At 37.5% G+C, this 21,577-nt stretch overlaps 1 protein-coding gene across 1 annotated transcript; it reads right to left on the bottom strand.

Annotated features, from left to right (window-relative positions):
- Positions 1–649: 649 nt before the first annotated feature.
- On the bottom strand, positions 650–21,248 carry LOC121863260 (peroxisomal membrane protein PEX14-like). The gene is made up of 9 exons (XM_042361817.1): positions 21,230–21,248; positions 20,167–20,231; positions 19,775–19,918; positions 19,415–19,585; positions 16,587–16,742; positions 15,060–15,160; positions 9,198–9,315; positions 7,575–7,650; positions 650–2,410 (listed from the first exon to the last, which is right to left on the bottom strand). Exons 2-9 carry the CDS (start codon positions 20,212–20,214, stop codon positions 2,250–2,252), a joined length of 975 nt encoding a protein of 324 aa, XP_042217751.1. The 5' UTR covers positions 20,215–20,231; positions 21,230–21,248; the 3' UTR covers positions 650–2,249.
- Positions 21,249–21,577: the final 329 nt, after the last annotated feature.

Genomic DNA, 21,577 nt, shown 5'->3' with positions numbered 1-21,577 from the left:
ACCCCCCTCTGCTGCTAGCTGTAATTGGTTTAAAGTAATATGACGTGTCCACCCGGGGGGGGAGGGAGGGAGGAAAGACGACGCTTGACCTAGCCGCGGCAGTTTCATCCCTCCAGGCCACACTGTGTATACGTGCATCCATTGTTCTGTGATAGTGACAGTGAAGGTGACTTTGAGGGATTTGTCAGGGAAGCCCTGACAACTGTAACTGATAGTGATGGTGATGCACCTAGTAATGGTGATTCACCTGAGGGCCAGTAATCTGCCCTCTGCCTCGGAACCAGCCTCCATCCCCGTATGCCGACCCATCTCTTCTACTAACGTAAGTGTTACACCTAACTTTTAGTTTTCCTAACCTAACCTTTATTTTTCCTAACTTAACCTTTATTTTTCCGAACCTAACCTCTTCTATATTACTTGTTTGTGCATACCATCATAAAGTTAAGATAAAATTTTTACTACAATATAGTTGTGTGTCGTCAAAAAGTGGAGTTTGGGGGTCAGGCCAGTCTCTATTGGAATTAATCCCATATGTTCTGTTGTTCCATTTACGAGGATTTCACTTAATGCGGTACCCTGTGGGTTCAATTGACCGCGTAAATCGGGGTACTACTGTATGTATATATATATATATATATATATATATATATATATATATATATATATATATATATATATATATATATATATATATATATATATATATATATATATATATATATATATATATATATATATTAAAAAAAACTGGCGAGTATAAGTGAAAAGTTAAGAGTTTACTGTTGATTCCTCTTCTTGCTGTACCCACATCATTGCATCAGTCAGTATAAAATGCAGATGACAAGAAAGAATAAATCATGAGGAAGACGATGGTATAATCAGAAAAAATATAATATAAAAAATAACGGAGTTAAAGAATAAAATGTAAAAAGTGGTGGTTAGGCGCGCAGTCACCGAAATATTTATGCCCATATTTTTTTCTTGCTATTTTTTTTTTTTTTTTTCAAAATAATTTTAAAGTATTTTTTGATGAAGGATTATTACTGTACACATACCCGGTACTAAGGAAGAGAAATAGACCAGTAAAATTTTGTTTTACAAAAATTGAAATTTTGGCAATATTTCCACTTACCACTCGGACGAAGTAGGCCTTGGCATATGCACGATAATGGCGATGGCCTTACGAATACACTTCAAATAAGCACAATATACTCATTATAATTCACCATATGCATGCCTTTACTGCATTACATTTCACCATCACTTATTATTTTTCCAAGCTAGGCCTATATATTATGACATGCTTTTGTTCTACTGTACTGTATTATGAGTAGCCGTTTCACCAATGTCCCAATTCCAAAAATATTTCACTATTTCATTTTAAATATTTCAATACACATCATTTTATGACTTCATAAGAATAAATATCGAGGTTGTAACTGATAAATATTTGGAGATAACACTTGGCCACGTGGCCAGAGCACCAACGTCTCACAAATTAAAAAATATTTCAATACTGTATTTCATTATAAATATTTCTTTACACTTCACTTTATCACTTCATAAGAATAAATGTCGAGGTTGTAAGTAATAAATATTTGGAGATAGTGGTGCAAACGCCATGGTAGCCATTTTTAAATCATGCTTGGGACACACACACCTCTCGCTTACTGAGCCAGACATATAACTGTTGTCTTTGTCTGGAGGCCGCAAGATCTACCCCATGTAGACGGGTTGCCAATTAGCCGTAAAATTTGGTTCCATGCAGGAATGTGGTGTTAAAATTTGAAGTAATTTGACCAGGAACTTTTAGAGAAAATTAGCTATTAGCCACAGTGGCGTGTCTGATCGTCAGGCAAAAGTTTAATTTACATTAATTCAAAACGCCACATAGGTGTGAATGATCCCGAATGTTAATACAAAATAGAACATTGCCCCAAATGTTCAGTACAAACCCGAGGAACTTATTAGAAAAATTATGTATCTCTAGTGGAATATGAAGCATCACATATTTTATGATAACATTTTTGGAACACTGTTTAAAATCACATACAGTAATTAATATTATAACAGAACTATAGCATTAATACTGTATAAAATAGTGTAACATAAACAAAATATGGCATCAAACATTCTTCAGCCTTAACTCCTATTACTATCACCTCTAATAAATTTATAACATGGCATAAAAATTTTTCAGCTTTAACCTAAACTACTAAGTGTCCGGTTCGCCTTGTGGACAGTGTGGTTCACTGTGACATTTCATCAGATGAGTCAGGAAAGGAACCGCTGTCACCTACACTAAGTTCATCTTTATCATGTCCATTTTCTTCTGGATCAACAGCCACAATTTCTCCTTTCAGTACTTCTTTGTCTGCATAAGCAGCTTCTGATGTAATAATCACAGCTTCTGCAGTGAAGAGGCAAATTTTACTAATTAATGGTTATCCTTCAATTTTATATCAGCTATATATGTTTTTATTAACATTCCATTATATACAGTAAATGTTTTTATTATTATTCCAGGTCTCCTAGAGGCCTTCTCCTATTACATATAAAATTAGATTCTTATAAATCTTCAACACAACCCAGTCTTGCATGTCATCTGTAGATTCTTCCATCTACAGTCCAGGTACTGTCCAGTTGTACAGTACATAGTCGTACATGCAAAACATTCTCTGTATCCCCCCCCCCCTTTAACCTTCAATCTTCCTCTGTCTCACGTACAATATCTCATGGCTTCATAACTTACTTAAAAGGCACTTAAAAAAAATCACTTAAAATTACCAATACAAGTACTGTACAGTACAAAGAAAAAGTTCATATTGAGGGACTTGTCTAAGGAAGAACCCTCTAATAAGTTGTCCTGTACAGTATTACAAGAGTCACTTGGCTTAGGGTAGTAGTGGTTAGAAAAGAATACAAGTATAATATTTCTTCAACTCATCTGAACATAGATCTGAGGCCTTAATGAGGAACATTTAATAAAAATTCATATCTGTATAGTTGGCTCCACTCCTGTGTTTACCACTGAGTTTTCAATCCCGACGGGGTTTCCTCAGCTGAGAGTAATTGTCTTGTACTAACCAGATGAAAATAATTAAGTTACAATAGGATGAGTGTATTCATATGTAAAAGAGGGCAATTACAGTGTGCCCCCAAGTTTGCGGGTTTTTACTTCGCGGTTCTCTGTTATTCGTGGATGACACCCTGGATTTACCAAAGAATGTCTGTGGGTAGTTTTAAAGGTTTTAAAGTTGCTGGCATTTTCGCGACTGGGACAGGGAGCCATTCGTTCTAGAGACAGTAATTCCCGTTACCTGTATTGTATATATGTGTTTACACACACACAAAACACATGCAAATAAATAATAATTGGAAAATCCTCTCACAAATAATCAGAAACAAATTTATTAAAAATGTGAGCCTTCCCTCAAGTCCGTGCTCCATTACTTTATTAATAGAGCACGGACTTGAAGATAGACTGTCACATTTTTAATAAATTCGTTGATGAATATTTGTGAGAGGATTTTCCAATTATTATAAATTTGTATGTGTTTTGTGTGGTGTTTGTGTCTACACAAACACACACACACACACTACAGGTAAAATAAACAATTGTCCGAAGGGCAAACACATAAAGGGAATATACATTTCTTTGTACACAAATTAAAATGTAACCCCCCCCCCTCCCCCCACAAATGTTATTCGTGGATTTGGCGATTCACGGCCATTTTAAGAACCTAACCCCCACGAATTTGGGGCCCCCCCTGTATAAGCAAATGGATTATGGATATATTTGAATCTTTATCTTGTAGAAGCAACAAAGTTTTGTTTAACCTCTTGACTACGATATGGAACTTCCCCAACTTTATAAAATTGTCTAGCGGTAGTCAGAATAAAATAGATAAGAAGACATCATAGTGAAGGAATTAATTGGCAATCAAAACAATCAGGAATTGGGCACCACATATTTACTGTAACACAAACTTGATGTTAGGAAAAAATTTTCAGATGGCAGCAGTCTAGTATAGAATCAGCAAACCACATACTGTCATTCTATTGTGTCAAACCTTGTAAGATTAAATGGTAAAAAAAAAAATATTATTATTATTATTTTTATTATTATTAAATGTGCACTGTATGATGTAAAGTGATATTATTGTCTCTTAAAGGTGTTAAATAATAGTTTTATGGACAGAGTTGCTAGTGGGACCCTCGATTCCCCCAGCCTGTACCACCCAACTTGTACTCTGGTAGTCAAATCATTGCAGACAATATACAGAGTAGAATGATGTTGTACCCTAACATTCCCATGAGGCAATTAGTATTTTTTTTTTTTATGGGGAATAGCCCACCCGGGCACAGGTCATCGACCCACAATGGGGCCTAGGGGGGCGAAAAAATAAGAATAGAAAGAAATTAAAAATAGAAAAGGAAAAGGTTATATTAATCTACACCAAGAAGATGCCAGAAAACCAGCTTTTTAAACTGAGACATTGTATGAGTATGGAAACACAGAAGAAGGCAGAGCATTCCACAGTTTGGCTGTGTGAGGAAAGAAGGATGCACTATAATGGGTTATTCTAGTGTGACCGATATCCACAGACAAATGGTGGGCACCGCGGGCAAGACGTGTTACGAGCCCACGGCCTCGCCGGCGGTACACAGGATGCCAAATCCACCGAATATTGCCAGTTAAAGTACCTGTAAAAGAGAGAGTGAAGCAACATTGTGGTGAAGAGAAAGGGAAGAAAGATTGTCAACTAAAGGGGAAGAGTTAATAAGACAAAATGCCTTTGATTCCACCCTATCTAACAGTTGGACAGAAGAAGAGCCACCCCAGATATGAGAGCAGTACTCCACGTTAGGACGAATGAATCCCTTATATACTTGAAGCAACTGCTCAGGAGTGAAGTAGCTAAGGCATCTGTACAGCATTCCCAGCTTTCGGGAGGCAGCTTTAAGAACGTTGAGGATGTGTGGCTTCCATGACATATTAGAGGAAATGGTGAGGCTTAGCTTATCTATTTTAGAATTTGGCAGATGATTGTGTCCTGAAATGTGATTGGTGGGAGATTATTTAATTTGAAAGTGTAATTGGTAAATACCGAGTTTTATTATTAATGAATATAACCAAGTTTCTACCTCCCCATTCGGAGATGCTGCACAGATCCGCATTGATAGATGTAATGATATCGGCTCTAGAAATAGATTTAATTCGAGAGTTAGGGGGAAGGGGAAAATGTGAAGAAGAGTGAAGAGTAGAATCATCAGCATAAGAATGGATAGAATTATTTGTAGTGTGAAGTAAATCATTGATAAAAAGAAGGAAGAGAGAAGGTGAAAGACCAGAACCCTGTGGGACACCACTATTGGTAGAGAAAGACCGAGAGATCGATCCTCGACAACAACTGCCATGGATCAGTTCTCAAGGAAGCTAGAGATTAGAGAAAGTGGGGGAGAGAAATCATAAGAGGGAAGTTTAGAAAGCAGACTTGTGCCATACCCTGTCAATGCTTTGGAGATGTTGAGGGCCTCGACGAAAGTTTCCCCCATAATCCCTAAGAGAGGATGACCAAAGATGGGTGTAGTAGGAGAGCAGATCACCAGTAGATCTCGCCTGACGAAAGCCATACTGGTGATCCGACAAAAGAGAAAGGCTTTCAAGGTGATGGAGAAAATGAGAGTTCCAGATAGTTTTGAAAATCTTAGAGAGGGATGAAGTTAGGGCAACGGGGCGATAGTTAGAGGGATTAGAATGGTCACCCTTCTTTGGGATGGGCTGAACCAAGGCATACTTACAAGAAGAAGGAAAAGATTGGGTTTTGAGGCAAAGGCGAAAGAGGCGAGCAAGCACAGGGGCCAGAACTTCTGCACACTCCCTCGGAACACGAGGGGGTATTCCATCCAGAAAACAATACGCAGTATTTCAAGCATTATTATGTGTTAGAATAAATATCATTTCCCACACATTCTGAGTGTTTTAATTGTTGCACCTTATACTACTCCTCGACTATCTCTATATTCTGGCGGAATGTACGTTTGACCCATGGGACACAACCCCTGGACATTTGAGCCATGGGCCATGGCCCCCGGAGGTTTGAGCCATGGCCCATGGCCCCCGGATGTTTGAGCCAAGGGCCACAGCCCCCAGACATTTGAGCCATGGACCATGATCCCCAGATGTTTGGGTAATAGGTCAAAGTGATATAAATAACAATATAATAATCTAACCTAACCTAAAGGTTCCAGGCTGGAAGGTTCTCAGGGGTATTAAGGGGATTATAATTTACAATCGAGATATTTTTGGTCCATGGCCCAAATTGTCCACTCTACATACAGCACGTTGCCATAACATCCGTGACCCAAACGTCCGAATACCATTCTGATATAAGTCTGCCTATGCCATATAGTAACCAGATAATGGAATTATCAGACAAATATGATTTTACTTCATACAATTATGATTCTTGCTTGAAATACTGAGTATCATATGTCTTTGTATTCTCATCACAATTTCCTCATTGAAATGAGAGGACAACATTATTCTACTCTGTAAAGTGTCTGCAGTGATTCGACTCCCAGGGTCTTATTTTCATCAGTTTCTAATGTAGAACCATTGTCACGGTTGTAAACAAACGAAGACAATGCCATCTCGTCTCCTCTTGTGTGTTTTAATGATCTACGTAGTATTAATGAATTGTATTGTTCATTTTGCTTATACTGTAGTATAAAGATTAATTCCATCAAATATATATTCAGTGATAAACAATAATGAATCTTTTGTACATATTCTTAATAAGATAAATGACGCTATGTTTCCTTGAATGAGCACGTATACGTTGGCGTTCCCAATCTATCTCGCTTTTTTCTTTACCATTAGTGGTTAGCTACTTATATTGTTCCATTTATTAACATTAAATAACATTACTTAAAACATATAATATTTTTTTTACATTAATTTTACTACAGCTACAACCATGGTCTTATTTTCTTGAGTTTCTTATGAAAACAATGGCGACCCATCTCCTCTTGTGTGACCATATTATTATTCATTTATATTGTATAAGGGGCTTTCATAAACATTATTTAAAGATATAGTTTGCATTTTTCATTCATTTTACTGCTTTGGAGGTTAAAGAGGGTAAAAAGCTACACAAAAGATATGAGGTTAGACTTTGGAACACATCTTATTATTATTACTTATTTTAATCGTAATTAATGATTCACCTTACACTGCAATATTGGAGGACACATTACTGTCATTATTCAAGGCTTTACTGTATTGTCACAGCATTATCCTGCACTGTAATCCCTCCCAACTGATACATTTTCCATCCTCACCCTTGTACTGTACTAGTACCCCTACCCCAACACATCCCTCCACTCTCCCTCCTGCTCACTAGCAGAATGCTTCGAATTCATACTTCAGGGTTCAGACCTTAGGGAGAGAGAGGATTGGCAATGTTAAGTGGTAAACACAGGAGTGGAGCCAACTGTACATCTCTGGTTTTGTTAATGAAAGTTAACATAAACTTTAATATAGGTCAAGAGAAAATCAAAACACTTACCAATGTCCATCTCACTTAAGTCTTCTTGAAGTTTTGTAGATTGCAAAGATGTTTCTTCTGTCTCTATCACTTCAACCTGGGATTAAAAGATAATATATTTTATGGAAAGAAGGAAAGAATGAGCAATATGAATATGACATACAGGCCCCCCAGAAGTAGCGAGGTGAAATGGATATTATAGGAATGATACTGGCAGAAAAATAATTGACAATGTGCCCTGTGCAGGTCAGTCAGCTCATACATTAAAAGAGAATGACAATACCAATTTTAGCAACTTGCATATGAAAGGTGTCTATTTTTAGAAATGAATAGAGCAACTAAGTTCATATAGAGGTGAGAAATGGACAAAACTTCATGGTATCATAGAGGATTGCTGTTGAGAGTTGTCAGTCAGACCATAATTTCAATTAAGAACGAAGAGTTCCAATAGTCACAGAAAAATAAGGAACATAAGATGATGGCAGACAGTATAAAGTATTTATTTTAGGGTAGGTGGGTAATCATTGATTACCTCAAGGAGTAGCCATTCTGCCTAGCCAGCTAAGAGGGCACTTGATTATCCTACATAAAATGGCCAGTTCCCAATCTGCATAAGTGGGTTGGAGATAGGAAGGGTATCCAGCAGTAAAACTTGTTTCAAATTTACTTTACGACTAACCCATGCAGACATAGAAAATGGGTGTAAAATGGTGATGATGAGTGCAGAACAGTGAGACCAAGACTGTGACCTAACTTCTCAAACCTTTAGAAGTCAAGACTGCAACCATTCACAATTTTAGCATTTATGAATAATCTAAGATTAGCCCTCCAGGTAGTGATGGGGTGGTTATACATCATGAAGGGTATGCTGAGGGAGATCCTATCTTCAGGTGACTACAGAGGTCCACTATCATCCGAAGATTTGCTCCCCAGGTAACACCACACACTCCTAAATGGATCCTCAGTATTTTCCAATAAAAGCACCAAACCAGCTATGCAGTGGTTCAGCTAGGGTTCATCATTCACACTGAGGAGTGGAGGTTCATTCTTTTGCATTTTTGTTACCATACTACTTTAATAACCTCATTGTGCATTCTTTTCTGTTGGCGTGGTTAAACTTCAGGTAGGATAAGCTGACAGGCCAATCCCCAGGTGAATACTGTTGTCCACTATCCCCAAGTTACCCCCCTGCATTTCTAGTGTTAACCCAAAATTAATTTTGAAAAAAGAAAGATTTGTTTGAGAATGAAAGTCTGTAGAACTTAACCTAACCTTCTCTATCCGGGTCTGCCTTACATGTATACTCAGGATTTTTTTTTTTTTGGATTAGCCCACCCGGGCACAGGTCACTGACCCACATCAAGGCCTGGGAGGTGAAAATGTAAGGTAATAATAATAATAATAATAATGATGATGATGATGATGATGATGATGATTGATGATGATGATGATGATTCAGATACCGGTAAGTAAAATTTATAATAAAAATACAAAAATGAAAATAACAAAATAATAAAGATAACATACAAAAAATTTTTTCACTGTTAACAAGTAAGTGAAATAAAAATGTTCTCACTCATTGAGAGAGCCAGTTAATGCCACATGACATAAAAGAGCTAAATGTGAAACCTAAATAAAGATCACCTGGTTCGACAAAGTGACAGATGTGACAGTAGTAGTTTCCAGAGGTTTCTCCACTGCCTTACTCCGCTGCCAGGAGGGGATGGATGGTGCCATGCTTGGGGTGGATGGAAATGTCCGCCTACGATTGGAAAAAAATAAGTGTTCTATACACATTCTATGCACAGCTCACAAAAAATATTTTTCTCCATTAACAGTATGTACAGTTTATCAGCTATATGTTATATTCTTTTAAAACATTAAAGAGTCTTGATAAAAGTTAAAGAAATGGATGGCTCAACTTGCTGGCTAATGAGCAAAACTGAAAAGTAAACAAATCAACTCACTGACTGATAGGTAAAACTGAAAGGGTCAACTCATTAGATTGACAAGTAAAAGTGAAATGCAGTAGAATATATATATATATATACAGTTAACCCTCACTTTACGCGGTCCCGCATTCCGCGTTTCCACGTTTACGCGGTGCCTTGCCAGAGCCTAACGTGCTCACATTACGCGGTACGTGAACCCCATTACACGGAGAGTGTCCGGCGCGACGCTATTTTTAGATTCGCCCCACCCGCCCGCCTGCCTGCCTGTGCTCCTCGCCTCTCCCTCCTCCTCCCTCCGCTTGGGCAAGCCACGCGGTAAGGTTGCGCAGTGTGTGTCTTTGTTGCGTTATCACTGACGTCATATGACGTATCGGACTGTGATTGGCCATGCATCCCTACCCCCCTCTGCTGCTAGCTGTAATTGGCTTAAAGTATTATGACGTGTCCACCCGGGGGAGGGAGGGAGGGAGGAAAGACGACGCTTGACCTAGCCGCGGCAGTTTCATCCCTCAAGGCCACACCGTGTAAACGTGCATCCATTGTTCCGTAAAATGGCTTCCGCCGACCACCACCACCCCCAGAGAGAAACCTTTCCTTACCTGGACCCAGCGGCACTAAGCCAAAGAAGACACGACGTTCCTTAAGCTACGAGGTGAAGTATACCATCATCCAAGAGTTGGAGAAAGGAACAAGGCAGGTTGATTTGGCGCGCCAGCATGGTGTGAACGAATCTACGATCCGGACTATAAAGAAGGATGCAGCCAAGATAAAGGAGCACATGAAGATCACAAAGTCTACAGGTGCTTCTATGATCAAGTATTTTCACAACCAGGTGCTTCTCAAGACAGAAAAATTACTTGTGAGGTACTTGGTGCGTCAGGCGCGACGGAACATGGCGGTCGACACGCGCTCTGTTAAGGACTACGCACGTGAACTGTACATGGCAGTGGCACGAAAGATGGGAACTACAGAGCCCAAACCCTTTAATGCTTCCTCTGGGTGGTTACAGAGGTTTAAGATCCGGAACAAGATCACCAATATAAACATTGGTGGTGAAGAAGCGAGTGCTGATCGTGCTGCGGCTCGGGAATTTCCTCCGTTTTTACATGAGATTATGGAGGAAGGACAGTACAGTGACGACCAGGTGTTTAACATGGACGAATCTGGTCTTTTCTGGAAAAAGCTACCTTCCAAGTCCTTCGTTGTAAAGAATGCCAGCAGGATTCGGGGCCGGAAAATGCAGAAGGAACGCATCACCGTCCTGTTTACCACCAATGCCTCCGGTACCTGTAAGCTCAAGTTATCGGTGATCCACACAGCACGCAAGCCGCACGCCTACAAAACCATGGACATGACCAAGCTAAATGTCCACTGGCTGACCGCACGTAAGGCGTGGATGTTCTCTACACTGTCCCTCTCCTGGTTTGATGACTGTTTTGTTCCCGATGTAAAGAAATTCTGTGAGCGACAGAATGTGCCATTCAATATTTTGTTGCTGCTGGACAACGCACCAGGACACTCGCCCCTACTGTTAGATCGTCACCCCAACGTAAAAGTGGTCTTCCTTCCTCCCAACACTACGTCTATATTATCTATATTACAGCCCATGGACCAAGAGTTAATCTGTAATGTAAAAGCTGCATTCTCAACAAAAAAATTCAAACTCCTGAACGACTACACCAACACCAGGGAAGAGTTGCGTAACCTGAGTGACACAACCACCGATAGCAAGAGCGAAGAAGATGAGGATCAACAGTTGGCACAGCAAAAAATACTGTTCAAACAATTCTGGAGAATATTTAACATCAAGAAAGCTGTGGACTTCTTGGTGGAGTCATGGGATCAGCTGTCTATTGCTACAATTCGTCATGCATGGAGACATGTGTTGCATGGAATACCAGGTGAGAGGAGGAGTCAATCTGTGACTGGTGAGGTTCAGAATGTTGCAGTAGCAGTGGACCTTGCCAGAGAAGCTGCGCAGACTGTTACAGTTCCAGGCTTCTCCGAGACCACCAACGACGGCATCCTGGAGGTGATCAGAGATCCTGAAGTGACTGCCGACGAGATGTTGGAAGAAGATCAAGTCAGTGAAGAGGAGGAAGAAGGTGCATCATTCTCCGAAGAACACAGTTTAACTCATAATGATATTAAGTGTGCCATGAAGTGTGCAGAGAAAATGAAGTCCTTCCTTTCCCGCGACAATGACGATGACCGCTATGAAGTCTTCAATACCCGGCTGGTGCAGGCTATGGAGCCGTACATCACGGTGTATCAAGACAACATAAACACCAGCCGTCAAAAAAGCATAACCGAGTTCTTCGCCTGCAACCCACCACAGCCAGCCCAAGCCAGTGATAGTGACAGTGAAGATGACTGAAGGATTTGTCAGGGAAGCCCTGACAACTGTAAGTGACAGTGATGGTGCTTCACCTAGTAATGGTGATTCACCTGAGGGCCAGTAATCTGCCCTCTGCCTCGGAACCAGCCTCCATCCCCGTATGCCGACCCATCTCTTCTACGACCGTAAGTGTTCCATCTAATTTTTAGTTTTCTAACCTAACCTTTATTTTTCCTATGTTAACCTTTATTTTTCCTAACCTAACCTCTTCTATATTACTTGTTTTTTCATACCATCATAAAGTTAAGATAAAATTTTTACTACAACATAGTTGTGTGTCGTCAAAAAGTGGAGTTTGAGGATCGGCCCGGACTCCATTTCAATTAATCCCATATGTTATGTTATTCACTTTACGCGTTTCTCACTTTACGCGGTACCCTCCGGGTTACATTAACCGCGTAAAGTGAGGGTTAACTGTATATATATATATCTAGCTATCTATATATATATATATATATCTATCTATATATATATATATATATCTATCTATATATATATATATATATCTATCTATCTATATAGTATATATATATATATCTATATATATATATCTATCATATATATATATCTATATAGTATATATATATCTATATATATATATATCTATATAGTATATATATATATCTATCTATCTATATAGTATATATATATCTATCTATATAGTATATATATATATCTATCTATATAGTATATATATATCTATCTATATAGTATATATATATATCTATCTATATAGTATATATCTATCTATCTATATAGTATATATATATATCTATCTATATAGTATATATCTATCTATCTATCTATCTATCTATCTATCTATCTATCTATATATATATATATATATATATATATATATATATATATATATATATATATATATATATATATATATATATATATATATATATATATATATATATATATATATACATACATACAGTTGTACCCCACTTAACGCGGTCAATTGAACCCAGAGGGTCCCGCGTTAAGTGAAATCCGCGTTAAGTGAACAACAGAACATATGGGATTAATTCCAATAGAAACCGGCCCGACCCCCAAACTCCACTTTTTGAAGGCACATACCTATGTTGTAGTAAAAATAACATCTTAATTTTATGATGGTACATGCACACAATTAATACTTAAGAGAAATAGAGAAATACAGTCGCCAAGTTAATGTCCATTCAAATAATGGACTCAACTCCCTCCCCCTCTCACACTACACAGCCGGCTAACAGATGGTCGGTCGGTCCCTCCCTCCCCCCCACCCCCCACCAACCGTCCCAAGGAGATGTGTGGGATAACCTCAAACTAAAGTTAGGAAAATATAATTGACATTGCTGGATTCCTTGTAAGACCAGGAATATTTTGAATATAAATGTCATATATTTTGCACAAAAGATAACATAGTTACCTAGAGAAAAATTTTTATCTAAAAATTGTAAGTTTAAAGCAAAATATATGATGTTTATATTCAAAATGATCACCAAATTATAAGAATTCCAGCAATGTAAATTATATTCTGACCGGGTAATTTGTATGAATTTTATGAGCTAAAACAAATATCTTCAGTTAATAAAAAAATAATAATCTTCACGACACTATCTGTCAATCAAAGTACCCCACCTTGCCTCCCCCCCTCTTCCAACCGCGCGGTCAGTCCCAACCCTCCCCCCCACCCCCCACCAATCCTCCCTTCCAGAGTTTTTAACATTTAGTATTAAATAATACCTCAGATTAAAGTTAGGATAATATAATTGACATTGCTGGATTCCTTGTAAGACCAGGAATATTTTGAATATAAATGTCATATATTTTGCACAAAAGATACCATAGTTACCTAGAGAAAAATTTTTATCTAAAAATTGTAAGTTTAAAGCAAAATATATGATGTTTATATTCAAAATGATCACCAAATTATAAGAATTCCAGCAATGTAAATTATATTCTGACCGGGTAATTTGTATGAATTTTATGAGCTAAAACAAATATCTTCAGTTAATAAAAAAAAATAATAATTCTTCACAGGGTAACAGATGGTCGGTTGGTCCCTCCCTCCCCCCCACCCCCCACCAACCGTCCCAAGGAGATGTGTGGGATAACCACTAAATTTTAATAAATAATACCTCAAACTAAAGTTAGGATAATATAATTGACATTGCTGGATTCCTTGTAAGACCAGGAATATTTTGAATATAAATGTCATATATTTTGCACAAAAGATACCATAGTTACCTAGAGAAAAATTTTTATCTAAAAATTGTAAGTTTAAAGCAAAATATATGATGTTTATATTCAAAATGATCACCAAATTATAAGAATTCCAGCAATGTAAATTATATTCTGACCGGGTAATTTGTATGAATTTTATGAGCTAAAACAAATATCTTCAGTTAATAAAAAAAAATAATAATTCTTCACAGGGTAACAGATGGTCGGTTGGTCCCTCCCTCCCCCCCACCCCCCACCAACCGTCCCAAGGAGATGTGTGGGATAACCACTAAATTTTAATAAATAATACCTCAAACTAAAGTTAGGATAATATAATTGACATTGCTGGATTCCTTGTAAGACCAGGAATATTTTGAATATAAATGTCATATATTTTGCACAAAAGATACCATAGTTACCTAGAGAAAAATTTTTATCTAAAAATTGTAAGTTTAAAGCAAAATATATGATGTTTATATTCAAAATGATCACCAAATTATAAGAATTCCAGCAATGTAAATTATATTCTGGCCTGGTAATTTGTATGAATTTTATGAGCTAAAACAGGCAGTCAGGCCGGGTGGCGGGTGGGGCAAATCTAAAAATAGCGTCTCGGACACTCACCGCGTATATGTGGAAAAAATCCGCGTTAAGTGAAAGTTCAGCTTTGGCAAGGCACCGCGTATATGCGAAAACGCGTTAAGTGAAACCGCGTTAGGTGGGGTAAAACTGTATATATATATCAAGTTATACTGTACACTGATGACAAAAAGAAAGAAAAAAAGGTCAACACATTGGTTCATGAATAAAATAGGAAAAATGTCAACTGAATGATGAATGCAATAACTAGTTGGGTCAACTCACTAATAAAAAAAAAGCCTAATAAGAAAGGAAAAATCACACACTGTCTGATGAATAAAAAATAAATAAAAATTATCTCACCGATTGATAAGTAGCCCCTTCAAAGAGGTTATTTCCCCCTTTAACTGATCCAACTGCTTGGGTGTGACATATCCTTGGTTATCTCCCCTGGTACTTAGTGCCTGAAATAAAAAAAAAAACTCTTGAGTTTCACTTTACTAATTACTTTTATTCATCACTTCATAACTTATCAGTTTGCTAGCCATTTGGGTGGTCAGTCTGTTCTTTGTTACCTTCATTGTCAGTAGAGGAGGAAACCATAGTACCCAGACAAACCTTAAGATGTTTGGCAGGTATCACACTGGATAAAACCCTTCCCACATCTGTCCCGGGCCAGAGATTTAATGCAGGACATAGTAGTTAGAGATCTGTCCATTACCACTGAACCACCAACAACCCTTGTCTTCATGTTCATCACTTGTTAGTTTTATAATTGATCATAGTCAGTCACTTTTCAGGGTTTATGCATGAGTGAAGTGAACATTTCACATAAGAGAGGAGTACTTGCAAGGACTGAACAAGTGTTCAGGAGGAAATATGAGAGGGAAAGGGATAAAGAGAAGTACTGTACTCTACAAAGCATGTGTTCTCTCTTAAATCAACATTATGGATCCCAAATCATTGTATCCAATAACACAAAATACAACAGGAATGATCAAAGACCAGCTACAGCAGCCACATTATTCCAAAATTAAAAAATGTACTAGAATATTTTCTTACTCTAGTTCTATACAAAATATAATTCTAACAAAGCTTATAACCCAAAGGTCATCAATAGGTGACCTATGCTTTTCCACCAACTAGAACACACTTGCCAGGAGGTTAGTGTTTAGCAATAGGTTACAATGCCCTTATGGAGTACTGTAATTATTACAATAAAACTCAATCAGAAAAAAAAAGTAAAAGGAAAGATTCAACCTCGTAACCTGTACCTGCTTCAAAGGTCAACAAGGAATTCCTATTTATAACTGCAAAGGGTGTGAGGTGTATGTGAATTGACAAATAGTGTTTCACTTGCTTTCAAAGTAATCATGTGGCTAGGAATTTGAATCACTGATTCAATCCAGGTTCAATGACAGAAAATGCTATGCCACAATTACCCTTGTCTTTAAAGGTAATTTTCAAAGATTCCTCAACCCTTCCCTCTGCTGTAAAATCAGTTTCGTGTTTCAACCTTCCATCTCACAACACACACAAAAAACCCTAGAATTTCTTTCAAAAGAAAGGAACAAATCCATTTCGCATTGATCTGTACAAGATTAACAAAAAGTCCCAACATTTACTTTCAACAATACCCTTCTTTCTCTCTCTCTCAAGCCATTTCCTAATGTATTGTGGGGTGGCTGAAATAGAGTAAACACACTTTCTCACCATTCAGTTTAGCAGGTGTATTTTGATATGGTGTTCCCATAAGCAGCACATCCACCCCCAGTACCATTTAATCTCATGGTCTCGAGTCATTCATACTGCACACACTATTTCGTCCTAGATGAACAGAATATTTTTTTTTTCACATTCATCCTACATAATTAACATGAGTAAACTCACCTGAATGTGGACATTCTGTGCACTTATGGTATGATCCAGGGAGGCCAATGTGGTTTGTATCTCCTTCAAGACAGTTACGACTGACTGTTGCAGCTCTGTCATGCTCTCATCCACTGTCTTCTGACGTCGTCCAGTCAGCCAAGGACCCAAGTACTTCTACAACAACAATGTGATCATCAAAATAAAGACCTAAATATGTTTGCATAGACAATGTCACTCCAAGGACCCATGTATTTCTGCACAGGCAATGTAAGCTTTAATTACAGGGGTAACAAGGACCTACATACGTCTTCAATGGTGAAAATAAAAAACAACAAAAAACATAAAGATTAGGCACCCCAGATTATTTCACCTGATGATTAAACACCTTAATGCTAACCTTACCTAACCCCCAAGGTAACTTTAGGGTGCTTAATCATCAGGTAAAATAAGCTGGTGTGTCTAATTTTACAATAAAAAAAAAAGAGAAAATCAACTGATTCTTCATTTACATTCTTATCATTAACTTTTCAAATTTATGTAGTACAGAAATCAATGTACTGTATAATTCTGACATCTTTATGTTATCCAAATTCTTAATGTGATTCTTGCACTCTGCTTGAGAAAACAACAAACACTTCTACTACCGGTAACTTAATTCTGGAGGACAATTCTTCAGTTAACTCTTCCAACCAGACTTCCATGCTGATGTTTTACTTGATTAAAAAAATAGACCACTAGTATTTTCATTAAATCATAAATAAATTAAGGAAGGAAAATAACAAAATGGAATATGTAAACAGTAATATCTCCGTTAGCCAGAATCCCTCAAATCCGGAACTCTCCGATAGCCGGAATTTAAATTGTCTTGGAAAATTGTTCCCAAAGCCAGAATTTTCCGGAAAAGTCCGCCTTTGGAAACGATTTTCCGAGGGGCACATTTTCTGAAAAATTTCAATAAATTTTTCCCGATACCCAGAAAATTCTGGAAAATTCCGGGGATGGGGGAGTTTTTTCGGGTTTGAGAGATGAAAATCGGGAGCATTTTCTGAAAATTCAGAGAAAATTTTTCCGTTACCCGGAAAATTCCAGGATTGAGGGATATTTTCCTGGTTTGAGAGATGATGTAATAGACAATTTCTGGAACTTCCGAAAGCATTTTTTTGTAACCCGGAAAATTACAGAAAATTACGGGGATGAGGTTTTTTTCCGGTTTTGAGAGTCGTCTCGTTACCCGGAAATCTCTCATTCCCAGAAGTGCTCTGCACCAATTGTTCCGGCTAACGGGAATATCACTGTAATTGCTTTTCTTTTTGAAAAACAGTACTGTAGTAGGTGTAGTAAGTAGGTATCAAACAGGGAGGTACTACCGCCTGGGAAGATATTGGAAGAATAATGTATTGTCTAATGGTAGACCCTGCTGCCATATGTCATCAAAAAAATTGTGACCAAATCCCAGGCTGCTGATGACTGACTTTCTGCATCATTTACACACAATACGTATACAGAAGGTACATACAGTATATTGTTTCTCATTCTTAATCTGTTTTATTTTTTTCTATTTCTGTATTTATTTATTTATGGGGTTTTTTTTTAACCCCTCAGGCCCTGATGCGGGTCAGTGACCTGGGTGAGCTAATCCCTATACTTTTTTCCCGCTTGTGAAGGGTGGATCAAGGATTACACAAACCTCAGAAAAAAGGGAAGAGGTGGGTACATAAGGTGCCAAAACACCAGGACCTGAGGAGTGAGAATAAGTGTTTATCACACACACACTACCTAAAAGTCTCCTTTACTGTAAAAAAAAAATTATCAAGATAATAATACAAAAAGGGGAAAGAAATCTAAATGGAACTCTTTAGTTTGAATTCAATTTTGCTACATACTCCCATGAAGTCAGTGCAATGCAGTACCTATATTCAGCTGTTGTTTTTGTAACTTGCTTGAATACTTTGCCATGTTAGCTACTTCCTCACTCATAGCCTCGAGGAAAAGAAGTATTAAACTCAGGCATTTCAATTCATTATAGGCCTAGGCAATACTGTAGAAATTAGGTACCACTCAAACACCCTTTGAAGTGTTAAAACTAGGATCATTTGCTGGAATATCTTCACAAGAAGTAAAATGGGGGGATAATATTATGGGGCCCAGAATCAAAAGTAGCACTGGAGCCTGGACAAATGTAAAAAGTAACAGGAAAAAGGTATTCATAATACAGGTAATTCACAGTTCTTCATAATAATTCACTGTACATATTGAGTTGTCACATTCATTCATTACCATAGTCATATATGAGGTAACTCCACTAATGATCCATGGTCATTTTTTGAGAAATAATTATCTAAGCTGACACCTCTTGACTTATGGTATCTGTCCAGGTCTTTCATGGTCTCATATAGAAGCTACTTTCATCTTTATTGGCATACACAATTATCTGACCCATCTGTCACTTGCTAGTTTCATTGTTGTTCACCACTTTCAATAGTTGGAGTCTAATGGATTGGCCACAAAAAAAAGTAGTGTTTATCAATGAACAGGTAACTGTTCTTCAAATGACTCCTTAGAATAGATTCAATAGTCTTGTAGGTGATACGTGTAAGATTGAAAGGTCTGTAATTAAGGTACTGTACTGGCTATTTTCCAATTCCTTTCCTGGATGTATGTACAGTAACTCATAGTGATAAAAGTTCTTAATAATTAGTGATTGTTTTATGTACTGTTTGTGAGTTAACTACAGAGACATGCAGACATTCTCCTACATAATTTAGGTCACTGTACATGTGTTTTTCTGCCTTACAAACAACATATGTACTGTACAGTACTGGGTAATAACGATGAAGAAACCTCACCTGATATATATGGTATATACCATATGAAGCACCTGTCAAGATGAGGACAAAGTTGCATATATCACGAATCTTTATCCACACTGAAGGATGAGAGGGTAACATATAGGCAGAAGCAGGGGGTCCAGAATATGAGCCAGGGTGAGGTACCATCATGCTACTCACTGCTGCACCCTATAACATAACAAAAGATATTAATAAATCTATTTCTTCTATTCTATTTAAGTAAATAATTAATGTCACCAGCAACACATCGTTAATCACACCTTTTAAAAATATTATAATGATATATTGTTTATGAAGTGGGACTTATTACATTTTCCTCTAGATCACTTTTTAGTTTATATAATCAAGGTCACATACCATTGGGGCAACTGTTTTGGCCTTTGCGAATGCTGCCTCAATTTCTGTCTCAGTTAACCCTTTCTTATGCAAAAATGCAGTTTTCTGGTCACTGGCATGGTTTATTACACTTGGGTTCAGCAGAAACTTGGCAGCCTCATCCACCTAATATACAAATGACACACCAAGGATTAAATACTGCACAGTACTCAAAATACTGAACACACACAAAACATACAGTAATATAAAGACTAATTCAACATTAAAATATCTCAGACATCATGCCAATGAATTAGCATTCTGAATTCCAAGATAACATACATCCATGAAGTTATACCGGTATATAAGTATCGTACACTTGTGGAGCCCATACAGTAGGTGTACAGTACAGCACATCAGGTAGAATAACTTACCAGTTTCTGGCGGAGTGCCGTTGTTTCCTCCATAGTGTCAACGCTCATGGCTGCCTCTTCATGCTCTGGGGGCAATTTGTTTTTAATAAAATGAGGTAATAACAAAATATGCCTATCTAGATAACCAACAAACCATATTGGGTGGAATTTGAACAGATGAGCCAAGTCAATGAACAGTCACAAAAAGTAAGTTTAATGGAACAGTTAACAAACTAAGACAGTCTTTTAAGAGAAAGCTGAAAGCATTCTTGCAGATTACATCCCACTTAAACATTCGTCTGTTTTATGCAAATTAATGTAACATAACCTAATCTGATCATTTAACTAAGATAGTAAAAATCAAATAAAACAGACAATCGTGCAAGTGGGATGACACCTTCCTGCAGACCATCCTTGATGAATCTCCTATTCCACAAAGGCCTAAGTCAAGAGCAGCAACATCCAACTCCACAATGGATCAGTTGATATAGAGCAATTTTAAAAGCAGATGTGAAGGCAATGGACTTCCAAGCTGACCCTGGTAAAAAATGCAACATGGGACAAGGAAGACAAGCAAGTAACTGAACCTAACAGAGTCGGGCAGTTTTGGTCATAAGGTTGGGCCTGGGCCATTTTCTCCTGTCACCATTCATTCCTACAAATACTACTAATAAATGGTGGTTTTTATCAAAATATGAACTTGTACAGTACGTATGAGGATTTCATTCAATAGGTATCCCATCTAACGTACAGTAGGTCCTGGTAAATTTTTATAAGTGGACAACCATGGAAAAACACATTGCTCAACAACCAAAAAGTACCAAAACTAACCTAACCTAACATTGTAACATAACCTAACATAGAGGTTCATTGGTTGTCAACTTGCAAAATAAAATACAGTACCTACCCTTCAGCGTTTCCCCACTATCTGCTTTATCCCCTTATGTCAGTGGGAATTTTCACCACCTGTACTATATGTTTACCCTACAGTTTATGATCTTTGCCTCAAAAACAAGGAATAACGTTGCAGTTCACGAGGAAATTACAATAAGTGTAATGATGACAAGCCGAAGCACACACAAACCATTCACCGTTATCGGGTAGTTGTAACCTACCAATTAATATTCTAAATCCAAGTCAACTGCTGACCTACTTTGTCATGTTAAATCCTAAAATAACTGGGCTATGTACAGAAAAGTTACCATTTTAATAGAAGCGTATACCATCACTACTTCTCATAGTCAAAATGTTATAACAAAACAAGATCCTGTATTGGCAAGAGTTACTGTAATAAATATTCTCCCAGGACGAACACTCCAACACCGATCTTCTACTGTGCAGAAAACAAAGAAATTAAATTAGACGTCTATGAAATATTCAATTTTTAATTACAATTAATGAATTTTATTAGGTGAATTTACTTGGATTTGCT

Source organism: Homarus americanus, unplaced genomic scaffold (genome assembly GCF_018991925.1).
Source record: "Homarus americanus isolate GMGI-L3 unplaced genomic scaffold, GMGI_Hamer_2.0 scaffold46197, whole genome shotgun sequence".
Lineage (NCBI taxonomy): Eukaryota > Metazoa > Arthropoda > Malacostraca > Decapoda > Nephropidae > Homarus > Homarus americanus.
The sequence above is the reverse complement of the archived record's forward strand: the minus strand, read 5'-3'. Positions and strand labels throughout refer to the sequence as shown.

Excerpts from the sequence above, each read along its gene's own strand:
- LOC121863260 (XM_042361817.1), bottom strand. The coding sequence starts at position 20,214 with ATGAGCGTTGACACTATGGAGGAAACAACGGCACTCCGCCAGAAACTG. Across the intron at positions 19,919-20,166 it reads CGGCACTCCGCCAGAAACTG|GTGGATGAGGCTGCCAAGTT; the intron begins GTAAGTTATTCT and ends TTTGTATATTAG. Across the intron at positions 16,743-19,414 it reads GTATATACCATATATATCAG|AAGTACTTGGGTCCTTGGCT; the intron begins GTGAGGTTTCTT and ends TTGTTGTTGTAG.